At 41.9% G+C, this 23,910-nt stretch overlaps 1 protein-coding gene across 1 annotated transcript in view; it reads left to right on the top strand.

Annotated features, from left to right (window-relative positions):
- The window catches only part of FNDC3B (fibronectin type III domain containing 3B), a 214,927-nt gene that overhangs the window by 159,243 nt on the left and 31,774 nt on the right, over positions 1 to 23,910 (top strand). Inside the window, exons 13-22 of the mRNA XM_087740202.1 lie at positions 2,095 to 2,269; positions 2,860 to 2,946; positions 5,975 to 6,113; positions 6,676 to 6,747; positions 7,264 to 7,382; positions 8,223 to 8,328; positions 10,021 to 10,193; positions 12,377 to 12,490; positions 14,645 to 14,794; positions 18,590 to 18,870. Of these exons, the coding sequence (XP_087596328.1) occupies positions 2,095 to 2,269; positions 2,860 to 2,946; positions 5,975 to 6,113; positions 6,676 to 6,747; positions 7,264 to 7,382; positions 8,223 to 8,328; positions 10,021 to 10,193; positions 12,377 to 12,490; positions 14,645 to 14,794; positions 18,590 to 18,870 (1,416 nt within the window). The remainder of the gene's footprint in view (positions 1 to 2,094; positions 2,270 to 2,859; positions 2,947 to 5,974; positions 6,114 to 6,675; positions 6,748 to 7,263; positions 7,383 to 8,222; positions 8,329 to 10,020; positions 10,194 to 12,376; positions 12,491 to 14,644; positions 14,795 to 18,589; positions 18,871 to 23,910) is intronic.

The following is a 23,910-nucleotide window of genomic DNA, read 5'->3' as shown; positions in this document are numbered from 1 at the left end:
GAGAGAGCCAGGACCGAGAGAGGACAGGCACACCCAAGGGCCCTGCAAGATGGGTTTCAGGTTCTGCTTGTCTTGCACGTGAACCGGTGCGCTCAAATGAAGACGATGAGAAATCAGACTTACTGCAATCCTCCAGGAGCTGCTAGGGAGCAGTGGGCTAAAATATTCTGCAGCTGAGGACCGGAGTGTGCCCAAAGAGAGAGGGTGCTGCAGGGGCTGTGCGCTCCTGTGCTCATGGAAGGAAAGCAGGGCAGGAAGAGTTGGGCTGTGAAGAAGCTAAACATCCAGTGCTCTTGTATACTCCTTTATTGTCCTTCTTAGCTAAACAGGATCTAATCATTATTACAAGAAGGACAGAAAAAGAAACACTAGTGGTACATTATAGCGTGTTTTGCTGAGGGAGATTCCTGTATTGTTCTCTCTTCCAAAACACAAACCTCTTAGTTTTAAACCTCATATAGCTTTAAAAAGTTTCTTCATTCGTGTTCCTCTGTTTTCCCTCTGAGATGCACTGGGACTTCACATGTGCACAGAGTCCCTTTGGCCAACTTCTTGCAAGATTACTTCCCTCCCTATTGAAATGATTCTTGATCTGGAGAGAGAGAGAGAGAGGCTGGAGCTGGAGCTGCAGAGGGTAACTGGAAGGGGACTGCCAGTTTTGTGCAAAGTTCCCAGTTTTGGCATCTCTTTTCTTTGCCAGATTCCAGATTTTTAAAATATCTTAGGGCATGCTTCAACCCTCCCCCCCTTTTTTTTTGTTCTCTCTTTTTTTCTCAGGCTATTGAGGAGGGTGTGAACTAAGAACTATATTTATGGTCAGCTGCTCTGTGTTAATCTGAGATAAGCACCAACAGCACATGGCTTATTTTTATAGACAGCACTCAAAATTACGACATGATAATGTCACCTAACACTTCGTGTCGTAAGATGGTTTTGGTTGGTTGTAATGGTTGTGGATTTACCATTTCAGATTATTTTTGTCTTGTTTGGGTGTTAGTTATAGGTGGATTTTTTTAACTATAAGAATATTTCAACAAATACGTTGTTTTTGAGAAAGAAGACTCAGAAAAAGGAGATGTGGCTTTTTGTGTGTGTTAAACTCATACGATGACTGTAAGGAACAAAATACATTTGTACTTTGGAAACAGAGATTTGAAAATTGCAAGAAGGTTACCTTCAGTTGAGAGTTCTGATGTCCTCCTGAAAAAAACCCAGATCTGTCCATTTTAAAGTTTTTTCTCGAATTTTCATTGTACATAATATATTCTGCATGGAGTCTTAAGAGAACTGTTCCGACGCTTGCTCAACACAGCTGCCTATTCTGTTTCAAGGCATTGCGTGCTGGGATTTAGACAAGATGAGAGCGTGCATCTCCTCTGCCGTGGATGTTCTCTCTGCAGCCTGAGCTTGCAAAAGAGCAACTCTATGCTCAGCTTAAAATGCAAAGAAGTTTGGGCAGGGAAAGTCAGAAAAGAGTAGAGCCAGCCTGGAGGGTTAGAAGGTATCTGTGCCTGCACCGCACAGCTCCTACATGATGCTGGGCATGTATGGTCATGACTGGATAAATTTTCCCTGCTTTCTTTGGAGCGGGATGCCTGAAACAGTGGGACTAGACTTGCTGAAGCACTTGGCTTTCAGAGGTGTAGCTTAAATAGAAGTTGTATTCCGAGTTTATAAAAGGTGGAAACTGCATTTCCAGTTCAACATCTAAAAATTGAACACTTGAGGCTTTATTTCCTATGTTTTAGTTCCCCTTTGTTACGTGAGATTTTACTCTACTTCACAGTTAATAGTAAGTTAATATTTTTAGGCAATCAAATATTTTTTTTTTCCCAATATTATTGTGGTGAGATGTGTAAAAGTGACTGTGAGGACACGTATAATCCTGCATTTTTTTTCTATTCTTAGTTCTGGCGCTTCCTAACTGGGTGCTCATCTTTTCCACCTGGGCAATTTTAACATTGCCTAGATTTTTTGAAAATGTGAAATATTTCTTTAAATACACTGAGGCTGGGTTTGGGGTTTTTTTTTGTTTTGTTTGGGTTTTGGTTTTGTGTTTAATATTCCTCTCTCTCCTTCTCTGTCTCTGTGCAGTGGGTACAGCCAGGAGGTGGTATGCTACACTGCAGGTAATATTCCTCAGACCCCTTCTGCACCAAAGCTTGTTCGAGCTGGTGTGACATGGATTGCATTGCAGTGGAATAAAGTAGAAGGATGTACACCAGAGGAAGTGATTTCCTACACCCTGGAAATTCAGGAAGAAGACAATGTAAGTACGGTGTTACTAGAAAGTGTACTGCATGACTTAGATTGAGTTTTCATTTATTAATTGAAGATCAGTGAGAAGATTGTGGATTGCTGCTTTGGAGGGTCTTTTAGGAGGACTGGGTACTTGGCAGGATGGAGCCGTGTGGTTTGTTCTGCTCCACAGCAGAATTATGAATCCTTAGCTAAAAATCTGTACTGTCATCCATGATTCCTTTACAAAGCTTCACAGGGGCCTGTAAGGTGTGGGGCAGCTTGTCCTCGGCCAGTTCAGTCTGCCGTGTCCTCCTCACCGCTGTGTGGTGTGCTTGCGTTCTGTCATCTCTCACTTCTGTTTCTGTAACGTGTTAAACTCACGATTGGCTTTGTGCTTATTTTACAGCAAAGTTATATTATTCGGGTCAGTTGCACCATCCTTCTAGAAGGAAAATTATTGTGGCCTTGCAGCTTAAGAGTAATAATAATTTAAAAAGAGCACTTGACTATAAAGCCCCTTTGCTATCATGTGTTCTAGTTACAGACTGTAATACAGAGAGCACTTCGTCAGACTCCTTAGCTATGGGAATTCATTGTTGGTTTTTTCTTTTCTCCTAGGATAGCGTGTTTCACCCGAAGTACACTGGAGAGGAGCAAGCCTGTACTGTGAAGAATCTCAGAAGAAGCACGCAGTATAAATTCAGGGTAAAATAATTTTCCTCTTGTCATTGCATAGTATTTTCTGTGTTGGCTTTTTTCCAGGCACTGTAGGGACCCTTTAGTACTACCTCCAAAATTGAGCTATCAAATACAAATTTATTTTATACTAAGACCTAATAGATTAAACCAAAGTTGTATTTTTACTTTTACTACAGAAAACGCTCAGTGCTCAGTCTTCTTGAAACAGGCATGGTTCTTGGTGCTGTGCGCTGGCAGGTATGATGTTGTAAAAGCGTGGCTCAGGGCCTGAGGTGGTCGTAGTTGGCTGCATTGCTCCCCAAAATCCTGATCCGTGGTCTCAAAACCAGTCTCCCTTCTACACAATGGAGAAAACACTGTAAGGACCCCAGCAAGCACAGCCTCCTTCCCCAGCTCAGGGGCCTGTCTTTCCCTGACATGTAGAAGTTGAAGCTTTTCCACCTCATCCGTACATGCGGCTGGTTTTGGAGCTGGTTTGTTAGCAAGTGTTGGTATCTCCCGCTCTGTGGGTGCTCCTAAATGCAGGCCCCCCCCCAAAGAGAGATGCTCTCAAGTCTTTTTGCAAACACAAAATTCAGTCATCTGCCTCGCTGCTACTGAAGCCATCAAGCACAACACAAGTGCCGGGTGCTGCTGTCGAGGAGAAGACGGCGTGGTTTTTACCAGATGGGCTGCGGAGCGGCTGTCCGTCCCTGCGGCCGGGCTGTCTGTCCGTCCCCGCGGTTCAGCGAAGGCGGGAGCCGAGCACGGCTCCACAAGATGGCGTTCAGCCGCGCCGTCCGCGGATGGCGAGGAGCTCTCTGTAAAGCCAGCATCCACCGTGCTCCCACGTTGCCAAACAAACGGTGCCTGGAAGTAGCTTCATGTCATTTGCAAACAGCGCGGGGAAAGGAGGATGGCATAGGTTTGTATTGATTCAAAAACATTTGGCTTCGGTAGGTATATTCAGGAGCAACAAAAAAGGACTTTACCCAAAGGCTCATTTAAATCCTTAAAACCAACTTTGCGTGTATTCCTTTGTGGGACACAAGACCTTGTGAAGTTGCATGAAGAACTACCCAAAGAATCGGGATGTTGTTGCGGCGTCGCTCAGAGATGATGCCTTTTACTTTAGCATTTTAAAAGCTGCTGTGGCTGCCTGAGGGAAAAGGATGGTTAGTGCTTCTTTTCAGCCCTGCTTTCGAATTAAACAGGAATTTTACAAAACTGGGTTGATATCAGAGCAAACTCGTAGCCTCGTGTCACTGGCTACAAGCACAAGTCTGATCGGACGCAGCACTGAGATGTTCCCTCGTTGCATGCGGACCAGTGTTAACTAGCTACGGAACTTGGGGAAGGATCCCCAAAACTGTAAAGCAAAACAAACAAAACCAAACGCAGCCTAGGATCACAGCAGTGTTTTAAAAGTCACAGTGAGGGTTATCTGGCAAGCTGTAGGCTTCTCTTTGAACCTGGGCACAATACGGTTCTTTGGGGAACCCCCTTAATAATAAAGAATTAAGGGGGAAATTTAATTCATGCCAGGCAATGTGTGCTTACAAAGGAGACATCCTGCTAACATCTTTGATGAAATAAAGGTTGGTTAATTAAAGTGACAATGGTAATGTAACACACCGTTGTAAAGGCATTTGTTAGGTACCGAGGGAGGGTTTGGCACAGAAGGGAAATGATACCAAACACAACACAGCAAGGTGCAGAAATTTCATTCTCTGAAGTGTTTGACGTGTCGGCGTAGAAGGGAATCGCCAATGGCTGTTCCTAGTCAGGTTCCACAAAAAGCAGTGCTGTGTATACCACTTCATCATTTTATCAGTGACCTGGAAACAATCAAGGTTTTATTTTTATTCCTACTGAGAGGATGGGGGACTCTAAGTTGGGGAAGCTGGAGCTCTGAAAAAGTGTTGAAGATCCTGCTTGAACAATCAATTTAATATGAATTTTCAATGCCTGCCGGGCTAGTGCAATCTTTAGCTGTATACATAGGGGAAACGTGTCAGTGTTGCCTTACTTTTGTGGCTCACACTGATTCCCTAGAGCTGTAACTGGGATATTTGTCTAGCTCATGTATCTGGTGTTCATGGCAAGATGTCTTAAATGGGCGAATAGTCCGAGAAGAACCAAGAGATGATACATCGGAGTTGATAGTGGCTTTAGTGACTTGTTCAAAGCCAGCGTATGGGCTAGAGAACCTCAGTTACTTTTTTGGCCTTGAAACTTGCAAATTGTTTTCCCCAGACGCCTGCGTTAGGAGAGAGGAGAGAAACGACTGCTCCTGAGAATAACAGAGCTTCCCAAGTGGAAAAGTTCCTGCTAGCTTGTATTTACAATTAGTAATTGTAATACGTATTTTATTATTCGCTGCCTTGGCAGCAGATCTCTGTCGCAGAGACGAGCATGAGCTAATGCAGCTCTCGGCAGCCACAAAACATGGGACCATTTGGGGTTTCTTGTAGGATTCTGATCTACCCAGTCTCCTGGCCCAGTCCTCGTGTCTTCTTTTAGCTTAGCAGCCTTCTCCCTGAAGTCAGCAGAAGGTGTTCTTGAGTAGAGACGAAGGATTTGGCTGAGAAAGTTTCCTTTGTGCGCATCCTGCTCGGTTCAGTGCTGTAGGTTACACGTTTCTTGTCTGCATGTCGTGCTACTTAAGCTTTCAGTTGTGTGACTACTGATGAATTAATCTGTTTTAAATAGCAGTTTGAAATATCTGCGAAACAAAAATAGCATAGTTGTCTTCCTCTTCTACGAGTAAATAACTGCAAGTTGCCACGTGACTTTTTTAAAGGGAAAAACAGCAGTGCTCTCATCTTAAACATGTCATGATCTATTGCTAGTGGAGGGACGGGAAAAATCAATGTGGCTTGTAAAGAAACAACATGACAATTCAGTATCTCTTATTAGAATCCCACACACTTTGGGATGTGACATACTTCCCAGTTTAATGATATTTGTGCAATTACTGAAAGAAGTCTCATGCAGAACTGTCAGAAAAGCAGGTACAGTAAACAATGGTAAACTTGTTGTGGTTTTGTTTCAGCTGTTTGCTTCTAACGTGGAAGGAAAGAGTTCTCCCAGCGAAGTGTTGGTCTGCACAACAAGCCCAGACAGGCCAGGACCTCCCACCAGACCCGTTATTAAGGGGCCAATAACATCTCACGGCTTTAGTGTGAAGTGGGGTAAGCCAGTTCAGCTTGCTGTTTTGAGTTGTAATTAAATTCAAATAAAATTATGTAAATATGTATTAGAACTTAAATTTTTTCATGCTGCTTCTCAGTCCAAAGTTGAACACGTTTGGAGAGCTGGACAACTTTAATTGTTTTAATATTTTAAAAGATGCGTAGAGGCTCTTATGTTTTCAGACCCAAAAGTGTTGCTTGTTCTTATTGACTAACTTGCGCTTGGGCTCAAGTGCATCTTCAGGCTTTTCACCTTCCGTTTCATGTCCCATCGCAGCATCGTTCCAGCTGCTTCCTTTATCGATGGGGCAAGCCTCCGTGCTGCATCTCTTTCAATGCTTTTTCCATACGTTTTGTTTGTAGCATCATTATCCAGCCACCTTATTCTGACTCATGCTGAAAACTAACATCTGCTACCCACTTCTGCTCTGAATTCCTTGGTGTGGTTAGAGTGTGGGAGCCTGTGGAGGAGAAGGAGCAGAATCAGAAACAAGTTCTGTAATCTTTTTGTTACGTTTCACTCCTAATCTTGATTTACTAACATCTTGCTGTATTTTTTCAGATCCTCCACAGGATAATGGTGGTTCGGAAATCCTAAAGTACCTATTAGAGATTTCTCAAGGAAGTCCGGAAGGTAAACTTGAAACAAGTTTTCTCCATTTCAGTCCGTTATGGCTACTATAAAGAAGCACTGACCCTTTGGGCTGTTACTGTTATTATCATTAATGCACTAATGCTGCAGATGTGATTGAAACGGAGTTACATACTTGCAGCCTCAAAACTTGCAGGGTGCCTGGGAGAGTTTGCGTTGGGTTTTGGGGAGATTTTGTTGTGTTTTTTTTTAAAGTATGCTCTTTTTCTCCAAGACTGGTAGAATTTCAGGTTGTAGGGCTGAAGCTACTGTTTGATTTGATATTTTTAATATATTTTGGGAATATTTATATTTGTAGGTGTATATATATATATATTTGTATATGTGTCTATGTATATGCATGTCTTTAAGCAGGAATAATATAGTAATATTAACACTAATGACTTTCATGAAATACATCATTTGTGGAAGACCACATTAAGGATTTTCTTTCCTCCTAGACACTAGTAAACTTCTTGCATTATACTTCTCTAAACCTGGATATATCTCATTTTTTAGCAAATCAGTGGGAAGTGGCATACAGTGGATCGGCTACAGAATATACCTGTACTCACTTGAAACCAGGCACTTTGTATAAACTCCGGGCATGCTGTATCAGCACTGGCGGACACAGTCAGGTGAGTATTATTTAACAATAAGGACTATTGGTTTTACATTTTTCAAGAGATTTATCTGCTATTTTTGGTAAAAGATTTCTGCTTTAAAAAGAAGGTGAATATTTTTCCTGTAGCACAGTAAAGCTACACTGATTGCAGTTAATCTTACGTTGCAAGCTGCTGAATTTTAGAAGACTTCTATGTGTACCTGATGGGGTTTTTTCAGGCAAATTGCAGTTTAGTGAGATTTGGTTTCCTCAAAACCAATCTGTAGGTGTTTATACTTACGCTAGAAAAGACCATTGTGTTTAGCTGATCTGGCCACTTGCTTGAGAAAGACCACAGACTCTCGTGTACCTGAGCCTGTACTGACCAAAGCTGGTGAGTGAAGATGCAGAAGGGGTAGTTTGTTGTAAAAATTAATTACCTTTCCTGTGGCTGAATTCTTCTTTAAATTTTTGGGTTCCGTTTTCCAGTCACTGATTTCTGTCAGTCCCTTCTTTGATTTAAAATCATTTCAGTACCTACACTTTTATTCCTCCTGCTTTGATTTTTTTTTTTTTTTTACGATTGAGTGCCTTAGGCCTTGATATTATTTTAAAAACAAGGAAAATTAAAATAAAGAATGCCAGAACATTAGCCATCAAAGTTACCTGCGGTTTCGAGTATGCTAATGAAAGAACTCTATTAACTGCATTTGTAAGTACCATGCTTGATACCATCTCCTATCCTTTATTGTTTATATAAATTTCTATTAAGTGGTTGTTGTAGAAAACAATTTCTTGTGCCACTTTCTCATCACGCCTCACTGTAGGCGGTGATTGTACCGGAGAGCTAACATCAGCTCCTGTTCTCTTCCAGTGTTCTGAAAGTTTACCTGTCCGTACGCTAAGTGTTGCACCAGGTCACTGCCGGCCACCACGAGTTTTGGGGAAGCCGAAGCACAAAGAAGTACAGCTACAATGGGGTAAGCTGCTGGAGCATCTCACTGCTGAATAGCTTTCATCTGGGTGGTTGGTGGCTGAACTTGCCTTAGCTTCTCTTTCTGTTGCTAGACCCGGTGAGAAGTTGCAGGGTGTTCTGTTCACTGGGAAGTACAGAGCAAAGCCCAGTGAAGCCTGCGCAAGTCAGCAGTGCAACTTCTCGTCGACTGCTGTGGCTCTGTATTGCGTTTCTGAATTTAGCTGTCCTCCAGCTGTCCTTTAGGCCTGATACTGTGCTCCCATTTTTGTTTTAATTAGGACCTGTCTCTGTGTCAGGACTATAAAGTATCAGCTATATTAGAATATCTATCCTTTTACTGCAAATACACCATGTGATTCAAGATCTTTTTTTATTCCTTTGCAATATTGACTTGGCAGAAGCGTTTTGCTACTTCCAATATAGGACTTCTCTGAGAAATTTTGAGTTAGAACGTATTGAGGATTTTGAGTGGCATTTAAACCCTTATCCACAGAATAACATACGCAATCCATTGGACACCTGTAATTTTGCAAAGGACTTGGACCATGGACGTGACAGTAAACTGTCAAAAAATGCACATTTTTCAGAATACAAGGTACATGCCGGTATCCAACGCATTTTTTTCTTTACTATGATAATCTTGCATCATCCAAGATCCTTTGTGGCGTCATTTGTTAGCTAAATTCTAGAGCAGTACTGTTTCTAACTGACAAATATGTCTCAACACCAGTATAAAAATTCCCCTGTGCATCCAAGATACCGTGTTGTTTCCTGGAACACTGTACCCCTTATGGTGGAGCACTGCTTTTCAGAACCCCAGGCAGGTTGATTCTGTGGTATTGGCTTGTAATATAGCACGCAAATATTATCAAATATGTTGTTTTCATGGGGAAAGAGGTGCCCACAACAAAACAGATACAGGCACAGAAGACAAATTCAGTTTCCCAAAAAGCTATTGTTCCAAGTGAGCGCAGCATTTAGATCATCGTGCAGAGATTTAGAATCTCATAAATGTGAGCAGCGTGACTAATGAAGTTCGAGGATGGCAGCCGTTCATACTTTTATTGGGTGTTAATGAGGTTTTGCCAGAAGTCCCATGTATAAGTAGTAGTTTTGGAGTGTACGTGACCCACCTCAGCCTGTGTCCAGCCCTAGCCAGAAGCCAAGATTGGGTCAGATGGCCACCGTGTGCCTCCTCATTTCTCTCTGTCCCAGAAAGGGTGTATTCAGCACTAGTCCCATTCCTCATGCAGCTTTCTATACCTTTTCTCCTGTCTCACTGACCAATATTTTTGCACACAACACTGCCTTTGAGGGAAAGAAGCCGTGTAGCTTTTTTTTCGTCCTCGGAAGAGGATGGTAGGTACTGTGGTCTGCTTAAAAACCTCCTGGCATTGAACACCGCTTCCCAGGATCATTGCCTTGGGGGAGATGCTGCTTTTGCATCTGGCGATCTGACCTGGTGAATGTTTAGGGCTAAGAGTAATTTTATCCATTTGCTTTAAAAATGTCAATTGTGTCCATGGATGAGATGTTGCAGGTAAGGCATCTATCGAAGAGGAAAATCATTGTTGATGGTGTGCGTGTGTGTATTTATGTGTGTCTGTATATATATATTTCTGGGTATGTGAAGTACAAAATTAATCTTCCTGATTTCATGATTACATGATTTCATGATTATATGATTTCTTTCTAGATGTCCCTCCATCAGAAAGCGGCTGTCCTATCTCAGAGTACAGTGTAGAAATGACAGAACCTGAAGAAGTTGTTTCTGAAGTGTATCGTGGGCCTGATCTGGAGTGCACCGTCAGCAACCTTCTTCCCGGAGCAACGTATCGGTTCAGAGTGAGAGCTTTGAACGATGGTGGGGTACGTGCAGCGTGCCGGAGCGTGCTTTGGCTTTTTCTCCCTGGAGGTGGTACCGTGCCTGAGATGGGCGATTCTGGAAAGTGATTGTGTTAGTGCTGGGGACCCGAAAGGTGAAAGGGAGATGGGCAGAAGAAAATAAAATGAGAAATGCTTAAAGGAACTTTTGAGGAATAGCTGCGGTTTTGGATGTGGTACTCTTTTTGAAAGGAGATTTCGGGTACTAATATGATTTGACTGGCCAAAACCAGCTGGAGCAAAATGTGCAAAATCCCTGCTAAAGCTCATATCTGCTTACAAGGAGGAATCTGGTTATTCCGCTGCATTCCTTCTTTTTGTTTTAAATCTTAACTGTGTAAAAATGATTACTGAAATTTCACTCAGGTGTTGATATATTTTGAGGAAAGCTTGCTTTCTTAATGATTTTTTTTTTTGTTTTAATTTGAAAAACATACATGCTTTATAGATGATTTTTTTTTTTTTGTTACATGATTTCCTTGGAAGATGTGCCTTCCCAAATACATCATAAATTCTATCTGATGTCCACAGAGATCTGTTGCAAGATCTTCTTGATTCCAGTGAGGTTTGGGTTGGTTCTGTTTACCTTTGTGAGAGCATCTTTCCAACATTTTTTTATAAAGGCAGTCCCACCAACAGTACGTACATATTGATGTGGTTGTTCCCAGGAAATCTTGACGACAAGCATAACATAAAGGTTTAAAGTTATTTAGTTACAGGGAGAAGTTCTGTTAAAACTTAACTTAGGTATTAGAAAAATATGCAAGACTGTTAAACTGTTTTGTCTTTAAAATATCCACTATTTTATTTTTGTGAAAAATGAATTAAATACACATGGAGAGATTGGATTTGCTTGCTGGGATGAAAACAATTGCCTACGTGGCAGCTTTGGATGTATGATACCTTGACTTTTTTTTTCTCCTTATTTTTTCTCCTTTTTTTTTTTTTTTTTCTTTTTCCTTTTTTTGGCAAAACAATGTTTAAAGTTGCAAAGCATTTCTAGTCCCACCCTTTGTTAAATGAGGGGCCCGGTTTTGGTTTGGTTGGGTTTCTTTTTTACCAGATGCAAAGCGGGGCAAGTCTGTGTGTGTGTGCTTTACCAGATGCAAATGCTTTTCTTCCTCCCATTAGGTAAAGAAAACAGCAGAAGTCAATAAATGAGATTTTTTTGAAAGGTGCATTCTTTGTAATTCAAGCAAAGTGATCAGCGTTAGCCTTTCTCGATAGCACAGATACTGACACGTCTGTTGAGAGGTTTTCTGGGGTTCATAATTTCGGTGTTGTTCAGCCTTTGTAGTGGCTCATTTTTTTTCATACTTGCTCATATTGCATTCCAAAATAAGTAAATATCAGTGCTTTTCCTCTAATTGCTTCCAGCGAAGTTCCTTTGTTCTGGAGAATGATTTCTAATTAGCTTGGGGATGTACTGAACAAACTTCATTATCCCACTCAAGTGGCCGCAGAAAGGGTATTGCCACCGTTATCTCTCTCCTGTCCTCGCCCTGCTGGCTGAAGCCAGTTTTCCAGACTCTTGAAATTTGTCTTTCCTTTTGTTAATATGCATTTAAATTATTCTCCTGCCAAGGGCTCAAAAGTTGTCTGAGCGTGTGCGCAGCGTGCCCCTGCACGTTGAACGCTGCCATTACACACCCAAGCTGCGCTCCATCACGTGCTATCCTTTTATAATGAACACGTGGCAGACATTTTATAGAAAAGAAACTCGATTTGGACTTCAGTACGTGCTTTACTGTTGCTGTGCTCCTCCTTATATCCCCGAGAAGCCAGTTATGCCAGGCTGTGGCACAGACATGCGAACACATTACTTGAAGGTAAGGCGGAGGGACACAAACCGTTCCTCGGTTGCTCTGTTGCTGAGCGCACGTTCTCACTCTTGGGTAAATTGGCGGTGGCTTATGCTTTCATGGGCACTCACCACCGCACAGGAGGGCGTACATGCCGTCTGCTCGTACCTGAGCTTACTTCGCAATGATTTACGTGGTCTCCAACTGAGCTCTGATATTTGGTGCCGAGTGTCGGAAGCCCGGTCTATCTTTGGGAAAGTTTATCGCATTGAAAAAGTTTTGTGTGCTGTTCTTGAAAAGCCTTTGAGGAATGCGAGATGGGTGTATGTCTATATATTAATGCACAGACACCTTGTTCCCCTCCAGTACGGGCCGTATTCGGAAGCTACAGAAGTCACCACGGCAGCAGGACCGCCCGGCCAGTGCAGAGCGCCTTCCCTCTCCTTTCTGTCTGACGCGCGTGTACTTGTGAGCTGGGAGGTAAGTCAGGTGCCCTGGTCGTTCAGTTGCCGTCTCGCTTATCCAAACTAATACGGTCACCGCAAAACTTGAGAGCTAGCTTGAGAACTATTCTCTGGTTTGGAACTTTTTATTTTTGTGCGAGAAAACCGTATGCAGAAACTCCTCTGGTGTAGAAAATCATCTTCTCTACTTTTCTTTTTAAAGAATTGTATAAAGTTGATCATGAGTCATCTGGACCAGGATTCAGACATGAGACCTCCTACACTGGCGTCAGATGATAGAGTGCTGGTCGGGTAGAAGTGCTCTCTGCAGGCTTTTAGCATGTCAGACTGTCCTGGGGTGGAATTGTGAAGGCAAATATTTGATTTTGGCTGAAGCTGGAGTCTCTGATATGAAATGAACTCTGCACAAACGCTTACGATGTATTTTTTTTTTTTCCCTCAAAAATTGTTTGTCTCTTCCCCAAATATTTACTTTTATTTTAGTTTGTGTGCGTTCCTTCTCCATTCTCCAGGATCTTAGACGTTGGACTCTTAAAACAAGTCTTAGCTGAAATGCTGAAGGGTTGATTGGTGTCATTAAAAAAAAAAGAATTGTTCCGTAATTCAGGCAGAAAGGAAAGGATGTTGTCATAAATAAAGTGATACGGAGCGATGGGGCTGTAATTCTGCCACGGACTTTCTTTGCAAACCTAGCAGCCTTTCAGCCCTGCATCTGTCGGGTCCCTCCACAAAGGGTGCCCCTATTGAGAAAGAAGTTATTAACGTTCACGAGATGCTCAAATTAATTGATTGTGCTAACAACATATCTAGGTACAGACGTAATCTGAGTTTAATTTTATAACGAAACAGATGCGTTTGGTGCAGTTTGGGGGTATTTGTTAATATTTCTTGCAATGTTTTGTGATGCTCAACTAGAAGTCACACCGAAGCTTTTAGATGTTACCTTTTAAATGAGTCTATGGACAGGCAGTTGCTCTCCCCAACCATGAGCGAAGGCAGCAGTGTTTCTACGAGGCTCTGTATTTATATGCCAGATATAGTTGTTTATTCTAGCTAAAAATGAAGCTGTGGAAGGACTAACGTGGTCTGCAATGGTTACATATTCTTAAAGAGTCTATCATTTTTTGGCTGATATGAATATGAAGGAAAAACAGCAAAGGGCTGTGGACTTGGTTTGCCTGGCTAGTGAGCACACCGTGGTGCCTACTATGCCTTTTTTACACGTTGTTTTAAAGCGCTGGCTTAGCGGTTCTGAATGCTGCTGCTAAACTAGCTGGATGCTCAGAGGCAGAGCTAGAGCAGCCCCTGGGCACGTGCAGAGCGGTCACTGTGGCGTGCAGTGATGCTCTGGATCCTTTTACTGGAAATTAGACCTTGCATGCCACAATCACAAAGTCTTTACCATATCCTAGATCACGCTTCTGCACGTAGAGCAGCGATTCCCTGAGCCGCTTCAGTCCACACAGTACAGCTCTAGGTAGTTCTGGTAAAAATATCTTGGATTGGGAACCATGCCGTTATGCCTGCACCAGCTCATCTCCAGCAAATTCAGGTATTTATTCTGTGTTCCCCTAGACTTCAGGGTGATACAGGGATTGCTGGGGGCACGTGGATCCTGTAGGAGTCTTTTTGTGGATGTTAACATACTCGGGTCCACACTCCCGTGTCCCATACTGGAACCATTAGCTTGATGGGTGACGTTCAGTGAAAACCTCAGACAAGCTCCCCGCGCGTTGAGGTTATTCTTTCCTCAGTAACGTGAGTAAGTGCTTCAGGCTTGAAGGCTAGCTCTTCCAGAGCTGTGTTTTGATCGCTCGACTAGGCTGCACTAGATTGATGCTTTTTTATGTTCTCCACGGTTGCGCTTCTGCCAAGCCAGCGGAGAGACAATTTATTCCTGAGTGTCCTGATGAAAAGCAAAGTAGCTGCGTACACTTTCTCATTTCTCTGAATTTCTATCGGGTAATTTTTGTGCAGAATTGGCCTCTTTCAGTAACCTATTAGGGAACACTAATTCAGCGCATTTCTATTTGCAGCAGTAGTGATGTATTAATTTAAAAATTAGGGGGGTTTGGTTTTTTCCCCCGTGTACTTTATTCCTTACCCAGCGAAACACAGAGATCTGAAGTGCTCATTTCTGAATTGAACCACATAAATATTTGTGTTGCAGAGTCCTGAATGTTCTGGTGCTGACATCTCTGAATACAGATTAGAGTGGGGAGAAGATGAGGAATCTCTACAACTTGCGTATAGTGGCACAGATACCTGTTTTGAAATCAGTGAATTGTCAGCGGCAGCGCATTACTGCTGTAGGCTACAGGTATGGAAGTTAGGAGGTTTTGCATGCATTGCAATCCAAGATGTAAACAGAGTTTCTTTCCACTGTGTTTTTATTTTTATCATTAGCCACTATGAAGTTATGTGCTTTGTAAGTCAGAAGGAATGTATGCTTATTTGAAATAATGCGGACTGTTGCTATATAACTGAACAGTTTAGATTCTGCACAATTCAAAGTTGGTATAACTTTTAGCTCTCGAAAATTGCTTTCATGTTCCGTGAGGTTTATTTTCAGTGAATAATGCTTTTAACAGCCACCTTGGCCTCTGATATTAAAACAAAATGATAATGTTTTAGACAGTTTCCCAAAAAATTAATTTTTTTTCTTGGTAATGAGATGTAAACAACATCTACCTCCCAACTGGATGTTGAAGATTCTCCTAGCTTAAATAATAAACTCCGACATCTGTTTCATTTATCAAATAAAGCAAAACAGCTGAGTAGATTCATATGTATATAGGAGATGGTAGCTGCCAGAAAGTGAGTCCTCATCTTTACTACTTTTGTCTCTTAGATTTGTAAGATTGGATCTCATAAAGAGGCTCTATATGATTTCTTTTTGACCTCTTTCTCTCCTATTATTTTCAGTAAAAAGTAACAGTTAAAATATATTTCTTATATATGTATGAAAATAAAAATACAGCACTTTCTCTTTTATGTCCACTGAAAAATAAATGGAAAGTAAAGTAAGTGGGAGTGAAGTAAAAATATTTTTGCCCAAGATACTCTTCCACAAGATTTATTTGTATGTGAAGACAGAATACCACCAGTAAATCCGACCAAAAGTTCATGTACCTACCCGGCTGGCAGCGTGCGGACCACCCAGGGTCATTTCTTTGATCAAGGACAACATGCTTCTGTTGAGTGTTTCCTTCTTAAATTTTTTTAAACAGGACTTTGAATTTTTTACTTTTTTTTTTTTACAAAGTAGCTTTCGAGCAGCTGGCCAGCAGCCAAGGAACTGGGGCCCCACACCTCTGAGTACGCTCAACTGTATTTTCTGCCTTGGTCATAGCTGGCCGTGTACCTTGCGCTGGCCCTGTTGGGGAAGGCGAATTGAAAGAGCATGTGTGAGGGGCCTGGAAGCGTGGGCCAGAAAGTGCCTCTTGCTTGCGCAGGAGGGAGAGCGTCCAGCAGGCGCTGGGCAGGGGGGAGACCGGGAGACCGCTTCTGCGGCGGGGAGCTCGAGGAGATGTTCTTGTTAAAAATGGAAACAGCCAGCTGTAGGGCATCTCCGATTTCAAGTGGGAGTTCATTTTAAATTACCTGCCGCCCAAATGTTGCACAAATCTCCCCAGTTTTTAACACAGCCGATATAATTCAATCCATAGGCAGGAGTTAAGGGAAATGCACGACAGCGCTAAGACATTTCATCGAAGTCCATCAATGACCCATGCATTACTTTCTAGAGGGCTTCATCCTCTAGATCTGATCTGTATATTATATGGAGAAGAATTTGTTGTAAGAGACACTGCAACATTTAAACAATTACAAAAAAAAAAAAGAATAAAGTATGTGTAGGAGACAAAGAAGGAAGGTTAAATAGTTTCAGAAATTTTAGTCTTTTTTTAAATAAAAAGGAGAGAATAATAGCTGTTTTTCTTACTGTTAGCAGCTTTAACAGAAAAATCTTTGGTTTACTTTTTAAAAATAAAGATTCCCCAAACCACATTTACTCTGCCTTCTAGTAAACACACAGTATTGCTATCTCAATCTACAGTAACTCAATAAAAAGAGAGAATTGAGGAATCGGCATATATAACTGCAGGGCAGACAATTTGTCTTTACTGTTGCTCAACTTTTTTCCTGTAATGAATATTCCTGAAAACAATTGTGGCTTCTGCAAAGGGAAATATTCTGTCATTTTTGGGGGGGGAGAGTATCTAGGAAGCAAAGAAGAATGAAATTCCCATCCGTTATGATGATGAGATTGTCCAATAAGGCAGTTAAAAGCACCACTAAAAATAAATGGCTTGGAGCAAGATACAGATTGCCAAACACTGGTTTAGAGGCAAGATAAATAATATCATTGGCAGGCCACAAAACAAGGCTCACTTTTAACAGCTCTAGGAGCGCTTCACTAAATAGAAGATGTCCCCGGAGCAGGATTTGTCTTGAAGGGCTTTTTAAAGGCTGACAAATCTAACTTTATTATCTCTTTCTTCAATTGCACAAAACGCCTCCTGGAAAAACAGAATATGGCTTTGTGTTTGTATTATGCATAGCAGAAATAAGTTATTCACTACAGTTAAGCATAGGTAAGAAATCAAACAGTTGTTTGACGTGTCCTTTCCTTGCTGTCGTAGTCCTACTGGCAACAGTGTAAATCCAGGTTTTCTAATTAATTGTAATCTGGTAGGAGACTCCGGGCTCACTTTTCCAAATGGAAAGAGCAAATGTGGATGGTGGGCGATGCTGGGCAATGTCAAAAGCTGCTTTTGAAGGTCTGGACCTTCATGGCTCAGCCTGTACCATAATATGCTGTCATAAGCTCTCCACGTACCTTGTGGGCTAGCAGCGTGCTGGGCTGTGTCAGGAGGAACCCGGCTGGCAGATCAAGGGACGGTGGTATGGCCTGTTACATGCCATTCATGAGAGCCTGGAATACTGTGTCCAGTGTTGCTCCGGGTTGACATAGAGGTGTTCTGATGAGATATAAAGAGAAAAGTTATCGCTATGCAGGCAATTAAGGATTGTAACAGTGGTCCAGGGGGGCTGTGCAGTCTCCATCTTTGGAATTTTTCAAGACCCGCCTGGACAAAAGCCTTAGCAGCCTGGTCTGTAGTAAGCTTTGACCCTGCTCGGAGTAGCAGGTTGGACTAGATGTGTCCCGAGGTCCCTTCCAGCCTGCATGGTCCTCTGATTGTGTGCACAGGAGCTTATAATAATCCCAAGGAGGTAATGTTAGTCATTTCCTAGCCATTCCAGTGCAACGTATTTGCCATTGACTGAGCATCAACTGATAAAAACCCAGGCCTGTACAATTATGCAATGTTGAGCTTGCGAAGACAACAGCCTCTGTAATTAATGAGCAGACGTGGGCCAGATTTTGAAACTTGGTTTCACTGGGATCCTGGATCAATGAGTCAAGATGAGAAGCTCGATAACTGGTTGCTCTCCTCTCTTGTGGAAGTATATCGAGCTACGTGCTTTGGGGGTGGTTTGCTAGCGATTTGTGACTTCTGGGGAAATCTGAGTCATAGACTTAATGCCATGCTGAGTTGCTATATTCTTATATCAGAAACTTTTTTAGCATGAAATTAGCTATCCATTCCCTGAGTTAGGAACCAGCGTAGCTCTCAGCAAGCCAAATGCCCCTTATGTCTAGGCGTATTCTGCTTGCATAAAGCACCTGATGTTGTACTCGGCAGTATGCTGAGGATTTTATACAGGGCGGCTCACCACTTTTGCGTAGCCAGTTTGCTGAACAACATGATGTCCCCTGTCGCTGGCAGCATGACTGTGACATTTTCCCTTACTAAACAAAGTTTGCTGCTGATAAAAAGGTTACTGTTAAGTTTGATTAAATAGCTACTAGGGAAAAGATAAATATTCTCCGGTTTATCTGAGAGATACTCCTGAGTAACAAAGGACGATATTAATTGCTCTAGTAGAGGTAGAGGGTATGAGTCATGCTTTAGCGAGTAAGCCAGCGATGCATATCCTCTGAAGAATCCATGCAACTCTTCCAGGCTGCACAGCTCATTATTATGAACTTGGTAGACATGTGAAAGAGAACATTTATCCTGTAAAAATATATTATTTTTTTAACACACAGGCTGTTAACCAGGCAGGAGCTGGACCCTACAGTGACCTGGTAACCTGCAGAATCCCCGCATCTGTGCCTGATGCAGTCTCTACCCTCTCGGTGCTGGAGGATGAGCACATGGATGCCTGTCAGCTCTCACCCTCTGCGTGCCTTGTGCTGAACTGGGAAGAACCATGCAATAACGGAGCTGAGATTACGTCCTACAACATTGACCTGGGTGACATCAGCATTCCAGTAGGAAACGTTACAAGTTACGTTATCGATGATTTGCTTCCAGAAACCTCATACCGGTGAGTAGTTTTTTTGATGTGGTACAGAGCACTCAGGATGAGATCACATAGCTTCATTTTACATAAGATGAGATCACATAGCTTCATTTTACATAGGAAATGTTTATGGCATGTACAGTGAGTAAAAAAAAAAAAAAAAAAAAGGGAAAAAATAAAACAAAAGGAAAAAAAAAACACAAACCAAACTGTATTGATCCCTGTGAGGGGACAGCAATTTGCACACAATGGACTTTTATTTGTATAGCTACAGATATTTTTTGTTTCTAGCATATGTAGATTAATTAAAAGATAATCTGAATTTAAAAAAAAAATTATTTATATTGTTTCAGAGTCTAAATTTCTAAGTGACATTGCCAAAATTTTATTATTATTTTAATGTTCAGGCTTATATGGTTTTTTCCCTAATTGCTAATGAAAAAAAAAAATACAGTTCCATGCATGCAATGAAGAGTAATACAGCAAAAGATGTGACAAAAGAAATTCTATTTTAATAAATAGAATTGTTCTAATGAAATGTTCTAATAAAAACTGAAATCTGATTGCACCATTGTAAAATCAGACGTGGCACAGACCTGTAATGTTTTTCTTTTTTTCTTTGTGTACAAGATCACAGTCCTACAGGTCTTGTAGAGTTTAAATGAAAAGTTCATTTCTCAAATTTTATCATGTACCCAAAAAAGAGAACTACTTATAGCAAGTATACAAATAAGTATACCAGAAGTTGTTTAAAGCAAGGAACATGTATTGCTTGCATTGCCGAGTACAGTGGTTCCTGATCTTTGCCTAGAATATCTAGGTTTTAAAACCATGTAATAAAAAATAAAGATGTAGATTTATTAAAAATATACATATATCGCTCTGGCAATCTGAAAAAGGAAGGCGAAATAGGAATTTGGTGATTCAGAACCCCGCTGTTCCAGATCACTCGTATAAATCCAGGGACTGCGACTACGCTACCGCTGCCTCCAGTTCTTCAGTGGCTTGTAACACTGTGATCCTTTTTGGCAAAGGCAGTAATGAAGTATAAGCTTTTTCTTGTCTTCTACTGTGTTTATTTAAGATTCTAGTTTTGTGGTCAATTTAAGCTAGCATTGCTGTCAAAGGAAGCCTCTTCTTCCCTCCTTGTGTTGTCCCCTCTTTTGTGCCAGCAAAGTGCTATCGCACCATTCCAGACTGGGAAAGCTGGTCTTACTGAAAACTATAACCATAATTTTTTACCTTGTCAATGGGTAGAGAGAATGAAGGCCTACGCTAGTTTAAGGTGTTGGTGAAAATATTGCACTCGAGTAAAGCTGCACAAGGGTTTGAGCCCACTCAGGTTGCTGTTGTCATGCTTCTGACCTCCCTCCATCTCCATGTTCTCCCATGTTCCTCACTCTCTGCTTTGCATCAGCAGTGGTGCTTATGTGATCTCGCTCTAAGCCAGACCAGGGAACCCAACTGAAGACTACTCAAAAACTTAATAAAACAAAGAAGAAGTTGAAGAGTTTGTCTATTGACTGGCTACCCAGCTGTGGAACAGCATCATCTTTGGGTGGTTTCGTACTCCCTGGTTGCTCCTCATATGTTCCATCGAGTCAAAACCGCTAAAGCAAAAATGAGAGCTTTGAGTAACACAGTCAAGACAGCCCGAATGGACCATCTAAATTCTTCACTGAGGTTTTCCTTCTTCAGTCTCTTTTATAGTTGGTTCTTGGTTGTCTACAGCTTCCTTTAGGGAAATGTCCGTGTCTTCAAAGCCTGGAAATGGAGAGATGGAATGAAAGGATGGGCAGAGCATTACTCTTCTTTATAATCATGCTGCAGTCTTGTTCGTGAAGTTCTTACTCCTGCTGCCATGAAAAGTGTTGTTCCACTGAGATCATACTGGATTTTTTTTTTTTTTGCATTCTTATTTTGTTATTTAGTAAAAAGCACCATATTAAATCACTTCTTTTTAGTCAGGGAGTCTGCTTGTCTCTGATCCAAATGAAAAGGCTGAAGCACAAGCATTAACTGCAACTGTTCTAAATATTGTTGTAAGACTGAGTTCCTACCAAAAAAAAATTGTGAAGAGCACAAACCAGTGGATGACTAATCAGAAGTAATAGTATATGAAAGCTCTTTTCTTTAATAAAGCAAGAGAAAGAAACCCCCACACCTTGCATCTCATGCCTGTCAGGGAAGACAAGTGACTGCCGCTGAATTGCAAAAGCATCTCATCTATAGTTGGAAGTCTTTTTCTGCTAATAAAAATAGACGTGTCAAAGTGGTTTTGGTATCAATCGTTAACTCTTTCATTGATATTTCTTCTTCAAGCCTATCTTGACACCTCTCTCTCATCAGGGAACGTCTGTGCCCTGACAAATGTATCCATAAGGAACATGTTTATCAAGCTATATGCTAAAAGGTGGTGGGCTTTTTGCCCTCCCTGTTCTAATCAGAAGAACAGTTTCAGAACATCACTGATCTCATTCTCTAAATTTGTTCACGAAAGGTTTTTCTTTTCATGTCAACTTTGTTAAACACAACTATCTCTTCTTCCCCTCAAGTGTTTGTTCCCTGCTGTGTTTAAAAGCAGTGAATGTGTTTTCTTCCAGGCCTTGTTTTTCCTAGACTAAACAAGCCAAACATTACTGGGTTTGAGACTCTGAACTCTCTTGCCAAAGTTTCAGCAGAATTTGAAGTAAATCGGCAAAGGGTTTATATGTTTGGTTGCATTGGAATTTCACTGCCAATGTTTTTGTTTGTGGGAACCCGAAACTGAAAGCCAATCTTGGTTATTATGAATCCACCAAGTCCAACATTGGAAAGGCAAGTTGTTTCGCATAGCGGTGTGATTCTAACAGCGTGTCTACCTGTGTCCACCCCGTTGGAGTGGTCAGCTTAGGTCTGGTGTTGCTCTGCTGCTTCCAGCTTCTGTGCGGGAAGGGCCATACATCAGCCACCCAAGCATACACCGTGCAAACTCCAGGCTCTGTGCAGAGGTGGGCTCGAAGCTGACAAGCTCGGTTTCTGTGGTTTAGTAGCAAATCCAGCCAGCATGCCGCAAGAAGGATTTGCATCCCAAAATGCATTTGAGGCAGGAGGAACTGGGGCATGCCTCTGCCGTGCTGCTGAATGGCCAGCGTAGGGCTGATTTCGAGAGGACTTCTCCAATGGCAGGCGCAGACCAGCACTCCTGTTGCAAAAAGCAGATGCCTCGCAAAAGCACTGTGTAAGCGTCATTGCTGGTGAGAAGCTGCAGAAATAGTGTCCGAGAGTTCTGCAGTCTTTCCGTTTCATTGACATAGCCGTGAAGCTCTGGAAGCTCTGATTATAGGGTAATAATACTTGGACTGGTTTTCTGTGAACTGATGTAACTAGAAGTGAGTTGTTAAATATTCCACGATAAATAAATATTCAACAGTAATAGAAATACCAATCTTCTGTTACACTCTGTTCCCAAGCTTCGCTCAACACTTTCCGTAGTTAATTGTGCTGTGCTGTTGAGATACTTCACTGCAAAACAGCTTCAGATTTTTAAGAATGCTGCTTTTCTTCTGAAGTTACATAGTTTACAGAAATACATAGTAGCCTTATTAAATTTTAATAGCAACACTTAATTTGATTTAGAAATAATAATTCTAGACACGTTAAATTTCTAAACTGTGTCGAGGAAAAGATCTTCCGAGATGAAGAGAGAAGAATGTACATGGACGCTCAAGTTAGCCATGCTTAAGTGGGTTATAAAACAAAATTTATGCTTCAGAGCATAGAACTAAGCCTTTTTCCAGCCCCGAAGAGCGCAGGCTGAGCGGGGCTCTGCGGGGCTGGCTTGTCCTGGGGGCTGCGTGTCCTTGCTCTCCGTTGCGTTCAGGCTGCTGCTGCTGGTGGAGCGTGCTGCTTCTCCTCCCCTTTGAAGTCCGTGGCATTTTAACTCCCACAGGGTTCCACAGGCACGTGCATTGCAACTGGTGGCATTCCACGTCTGGGAACTGGCGAATCAAACTCTTCTCATGTCAGACTCTTAAGATTAATTCAAAAGTGATTTTTCAGTTTGTTGGAATACTATACAAAGGATTTTGTGACCAATCTGAAAATAGCATCCTGTTTAGTCTGTTTATTTTCCTGGGTCAAGAATCTTATAAGATAAAATGGTCTGTTAAAGATCTTTTAATGCTTTCTAAATTTGCCTAGTCTGATATTTTTTCTTCCTAAGTGCTTAAAAGATGCAGTGGGAAAACGTGAGAATGAATACAAATATTATTGGCCCAGGGTCTGCAGAATTAGGTACTATCCCTAAATATAGTCTTCACATTTTCAGAAAACTTACTTTCAAATTGTGATTGTCAGATTTTAAAACCACCTTTCCAAGACGGTGTTTGGGGTATTTTAACGGAGAAACCATTAGTGAAGAAGTTGAAAGGCATTCAGGAAGTGGTTTTATTGCAAATATTTCTACATGTCTATATACTACTTTTACACAAAAATGAAGAATCGGTTTTTCCCAGTATCAGTTCTGCAAACAGTAATTGGTTTCCACTTAATTGTGGAAGTTCCCTTACCCACTGTGGCTGTGCCACCCAGCTGGAGGAGCCCAGAGTGTCGCAGGCTGGGGCAGGGACCTGAGAAAGCACCTGAGCTGGAGCAAGGCTGCTGCAGTACAAGGTGTTCTCCCACCACCATGCTCTTTCCCTCCTCCTCCTTGTTTCTCCCCTTTCTTTTTCCCTTCCTCCTTCTCCCCTTCCCTGTGGACATTTCCAAGGCCTAGTGTCCCTTGAGGAGACGCTGCTGTGGTTCAGAGGGAGGTGAGAGCTGGGTCTGGGTTACACTGCCACGCGCACAGAAAACCAGAACTGGTCGGTTGTGCCTGTCTGACAAAGCTCAGGACCTGGCAATGATAGTGGCAAGTCACAGAGAGTTTTATGGTGGTGTAATCAGCAGAAAAAAGGTACCCACATCCAGCCATGTTAGAGTCGAATAAATCAATTCTTGCTTTCCCCAGTATCATCGTTCATCTGGAAAGATGCCTGTCTCTATTTTAAGGCTTAAGAGTTTCCATCAGCCTTACTGTGCTCC

Source organism: Nipponia nippon, unplaced genomic scaffold, assembly GCF_047370975.1.
Source record: "Nipponia nippon isolate SJK-2023a ecotype South Korea unplaced genomic scaffold, ASM4737097v1 scaffold_7, whole genome shotgun sequence".
NCBI lineage: Eukaryota > Metazoa > Chordata > Aves > Pelecaniformes > Threskiornithidae > Nipponia > Nipponia nippon.
This window is presented reverse-complemented; position numbering and strand designations above follow the sequence as displayed.